The following is a 4,426-nucleotide window of genomic DNA, read 5'->3' as shown; positions in this document are numbered from 1 at the left end:
CTAAAGGCCTTGGTCCGTAGATGCCTGCACCAATGTCTCGGCCCATCTGCGTACAATTGCAGCGAGCTTGCTACAAAATTGAACGCACATGTACAAAGGCCCGACAAATCTAGCCCAACTTGGGAAATACGTCCGACTACCTCATTCGTCTGTAACATCCTCGACCTAAAAAGGCAATTGGCAAATTGAAATTAATATAACAGGCAACTGCTTGATGCGAAGGTATGCTAGCAGAATGGACCTGCCGGCGGACGAGGAAGAAATTAAAAGCATAGAACGCTATCGCTGTCACTGTACTGCCCCATCAGCTGCTAGAATCTAACCTAAAGTAATCTGAAGGGATCAAACTAAAAATTTAGCAATGATTTAAATAGTATCGCCTATGCAGTGAGTTATTTGTATCTTCTTGGCAATTTAGTGCAGTGGGACAGTCAGGTTTCGGCAAAAGTATTCGATCCATATCATACTTAAATTTCCAATTATCCAAATTTTAGCTTCGTATTTATTTTGTAAAAATAATACATAAATCTAAGAACGAAACCAAAACAACTAAATACAAAGGTAAATAATAAGTACAAGTACATTACATGAGTTAATACACAGTAAGGGTTTTGGTAGAATTGTAAATTAAAATATTTAGATTTTCATGACTTTCATACTTAATTCCAAACGTAAACTAAACTACTGCAAGATTTCCATTTGTTGCTTCTCAATCTCTTGCCCGTAAGGGTTTTCACTACATTCCTGTATGGTTTTTGGCTTCAATATGAACAAACGCCTACACAAAATTACTCACTTGCAGAAACAAAACAACTGACGGTAGTTGCAAGTTGGCTGCAATCGCAGACCAGAGAGATTATCACCCCTATTGCGAGTGTCGACTGGCAGTAGATAAACGACTATTAAGCGATTATCGATTATCGATGCTATTGTGAGTGTCGCTTAGTCGCTCAATTAGCGACTGTGAATACTTCTTAATCGCTCACCCTTCTATTGCTGTTTTTTTAGTCGTTGGAGTTTGCGTTTATAAAATTTACATAAGAAAGTGGTAATATAATGGATAAAAAGTAAGTCAATTGAATTGGAAGTTGTAAAAAATTGTGAAATATACATATGTATGTACATATGTGTCTGAATTACAGATAAAAAATTGTAAGCAACAAAAGGCAACTTGCGCGGTTGGTCGAGCTGATGCAGGAGAGTGAGGACATGGGCAAAGGAATTTCCGTAAAGAGCAGGGGAGGAAGCTCCGCTTCTTTTGTGAAAGATATACAACATTTCTTGTGCATATAATTCCGGCTACGCCATCCACAGTGTTTTTGCGCAGAACCAACATCAAAGTTTACAAAAAACTGCATAATTTATTAATTAACTAATGCTCGGAAACTTGAAATCTTTATGTTAAATTAAAGTTTAATTCTTTCACTACACTTGTATGTTAAAGTTTTAAAACTCGGGTCACGCGTTTGGACACAAATACTCAACATCATTGTACAAATAACTAAACGGTACCGTATTTCTTAAACTTCCATAAAATTTATTAATGAGGAAAACAGCTTTTCCTGCAAATCCTGTAAAACCTAAAAACCTTGAAGCATCGGGAACGCAACTTCTATTCATAAAATTCACATATGTACATACACTTCATCTTCCAACTCCATGGGATCCGACGAATCTCGCAATTCCCTCCTTGCTTTAGCCAACTCTACTAATCTATTAGCTTCCACATCATCTTCCTCATCACTAAACCATATTTCAACTGTGTCCATTTTTTTAATTTTATAATAAAATCAATTATTTTAAAAATGATGTAAATGAAACATTAAAGAAACAAATGTAAACAAACCAACAGCTGTATACAATTCCGTCACCATTCACAATAGTACAAATTTTTATCGATCAAGTTACACAATAGCAAAATAAAAGATGATCGACTCGATCGACAAATTTCTATTCTACTGCCAGTCGACACTCGCAATAGGGGCCTATGTGACATTCCAGCGCCTTATTGTCGACTCAGCAGCGCTGCAACCAGCGTAAACATGAACGCCGCCACAGACACGCCCAGCGCACTGCTACCATTGCAATTGGAATTCGAGCAGGGTATGCATTTGCTCAGCTGTGTGCCATTGTTCAACGCACGCAGCTGACCGCAAACGCTCTCCATGGTGGTGACGCGCGAACAGCCGCGGTCCAACGACGCAGTACCGTTAACTGGAGGGTAGAAAAAATATAAATTAAAAAACAAAAAAATACAAAATAACCAATGGCTAGGTCGTTAACCCAACTCACCCATCTTTTGTACGCTGAAGCAGTGGTAGGAGTAGTCATCGGCAACATATGGCAACGCTTGTGGCGCACCAGTGGTGGTGGTTGCATTCAATGCATTCTCAGTGATGGTGGTTGCATTCAATGCATTCTCAGTGGTGGTGATGGTGGTGGCATTATCGGCATCCACTTCCTCTGGTTCTGCAACGGCTGAACCTACTATTGGTGGTGTGGGTACTGTGGTGGTGGTTGGCGCTGGGCCGACTGTGGATGGTGCCGGTATGGCCTCGGTAGTGGAGCCCGCTGTGGTCGTCTCAACGCTGGTGGTGGTACTCGGCTCTGTTGTTGTGCTACTCTCCGTTGATGTCTCAGTTGAGGTCGTCGTCGTCGTTGTGGTAGGATCAGCGGTGGGCTCCTCTGTTGTACTGAGTTTCTCGAAATATGTAGCGTCGCAAGCCTCGAGTGGTGTTTCTTTTGTGACCTTGGAACAATCTTCACAAACATAACACATCAGCTGGCGATCGGCGACGCTGTTGGCGTTTGAGACTTTGGCGGTGTGGCATGCTGTAAGAAGGGGAAAGTGAGGTTAAGAAATTAATTTTGGGGGAAGTAAAAATTAAATACTATATGTAAATATTGGAGAGTTGTGGTTTGAAACAGCTGATTTTTTCCACCATTATTTTTATGTTTTAATAATTTTTGGAAAGCTTTCGATGAAAACGATTGATTTTTTCTATTTTTGTGAAACTTGTGGAGTTTTGGAATGAAAAAATCGGAGGCTTGAACCTGTTCAATGTTGTTTATGTTTTTGAAAATATTAAATCGAAAGTAATGGAGAGTTTTGTACTAGAATTATTGGAGATTTTAACTTATACTATGTTCTTCATGTTTTGGTAAATATGGAAGAGTTTTTGTTTGAAAATATTTCAAATTTTTCATCATATTTTTGTTTTAAAAATATTTGAGGGTGTTGAATCGAGAATATTGGAGAGTTTTCTATTAAAATTTTATGAGATTTCTACTTTTTCAAAGTTTTTTATGTGTGTTTTATGAGACTCTAACGTTTTCTAATTGTTTACATTTTTTCAACATTGAAGAAAGTGCTTTTTTTATATGACGTGGTTTTATGTCACGATAGATACTGGAAAGTTTCCACTGAAAGGATTGGAGAGTTTTTGATTGAAAATATTGGAGGCTTTGACTCTTTATACCTTTTTGTTTATAAATATTGGAGAGTTTATGATTGAAAGTTTCGGAGACTGCAACTATTTGAACGGTTTTTTGTTTTGGAAAATATTGGGGGGGCTTCAAATCGAGTTTTCTGCCATAATTATTGGAGACATAAACCTTTTCTATGTTTTTTAAGTTTCGATTGAAAATATAGGATATATTAACTATTTCAACATCTTTACCTTTTGAAAATATTTGAGGGATTTCAATCGAAAATATTGCAGAGTTTTCGATTAAAAATATTGGAGACTTTTACCTGATGTTAGTTTTCTACGTTTTAATAAATATGGAGGAGTATCCTATAAAAAATATTGGAGAGTTTTCGAATGAAAAATTTGAGACTTTTTATGATTTTAAAAATATTCCAGCCTTTTGTTTTTGAAAAAATTAATTTTCTCCATAATTTGGTTATATTTTTATAAATATTGGAGACTTTTCCATTGAAAAAATTATTTTCTTCCACGTCATTTTTGTGTTCGACCAGTCTTGTTTAGCCTCAAAGATGATAAGATTCTTGCTAATGACGCGTCGAACCATAGCTTTAAATTCTTTTAAATGCGCTTCAATTTATTTATGAATTTTCAGGGCTTTTGTTTTATCTCGTGGCATAAAAAGTAGTTAATTACTGTCAATGGAGTTCAGGTTGTTTGCTTTTCAATAGATATTGGAGTCTCAGCAGACTAAATAGTATAACAAAGCTATCATGGACTCAATGATAAGAAATTTAAGGCTGTGAGCTACGCAGTTGTCTTTTAAAAATATTATTCGAGATTTTTAAAAAAGAAGTTATTTATGACAGCTAGCGTTAGTTTGTGTGCGTGTATATGTGTGTACATTTGGACATAAGGGTGGTCCAAAAATGCATGTAGAAAAGTAAAGTCGGAATTTTTATGCTCTCACCCCCTAGGATTGTTCTATACCAAAAATA

General features: G+C 36.7%; 1 protein-coding gene across 1 annotated transcript; it reads right to left on the bottom strand.

The window, feature by feature from the left end:
* Positions 1–1,771: 1,771 nt before the first annotated feature.
* Positions 1,772–2,855, bottom strand: LOC118756925 (uncharacterized protein PB18E9.04c-like). The gene is made up of 2 exons (XM_036491660.1): positions 2,293–2,855; positions 1,772–2,214 (listed from the first exon to the last, which is right to left on the bottom strand). The coding sequence occupies exons 1-2, from the start codon at positions 2,777–2,779 to the stop codon at positions 2,006–2,008; spliced, it is 696 nt and encodes a 231-aa protein (XP_036347553.1). The 5' UTR covers positions 2,780–2,855; the 3' UTR covers positions 1,772–2,005.
* Between the last annotated feature and the right edge of the window lie 1,571 nt (positions 2,856–4,426).

Source organism: Rhagoletis pomonella, unplaced genomic scaffold (assembly GCF_013731165.1).
Source record: "Rhagoletis pomonella isolate Grant_MI unplaced genomic scaffold, Rhpom_1.0 Rhpom_scaffold_13017, whole genome shotgun sequence".
In the NCBI taxonomy this organism is placed as follows: domain Eukaryota; kingdom Metazoa; phylum Arthropoda; class Insecta; order Diptera; family Tephritidae; genus Rhagoletis; species Rhagoletis pomonella.
The sequence above is the reverse complement of the archived record's forward strand: the minus strand, read 5'-3'. Positions and strand labels throughout refer to the sequence as shown.

Bases quoted from the DNA above. Each gene is read 5' to 3' on its own strand.
- LOC118756925 (XM_036491660.1), bottom strand. From the start codon at position 2,779: ATGTGTTATGTTTGTGAAGATTGTTCCAAGGTCACAAAAGAAACACCA. The intron at 2,215-2,292 runs GTGAGTTGGGTT...TCTACCCTCCAG, and splicing joins CTTCAGCGTACAAAAGATGG to TTAACGGTACTGCGTCGTTG.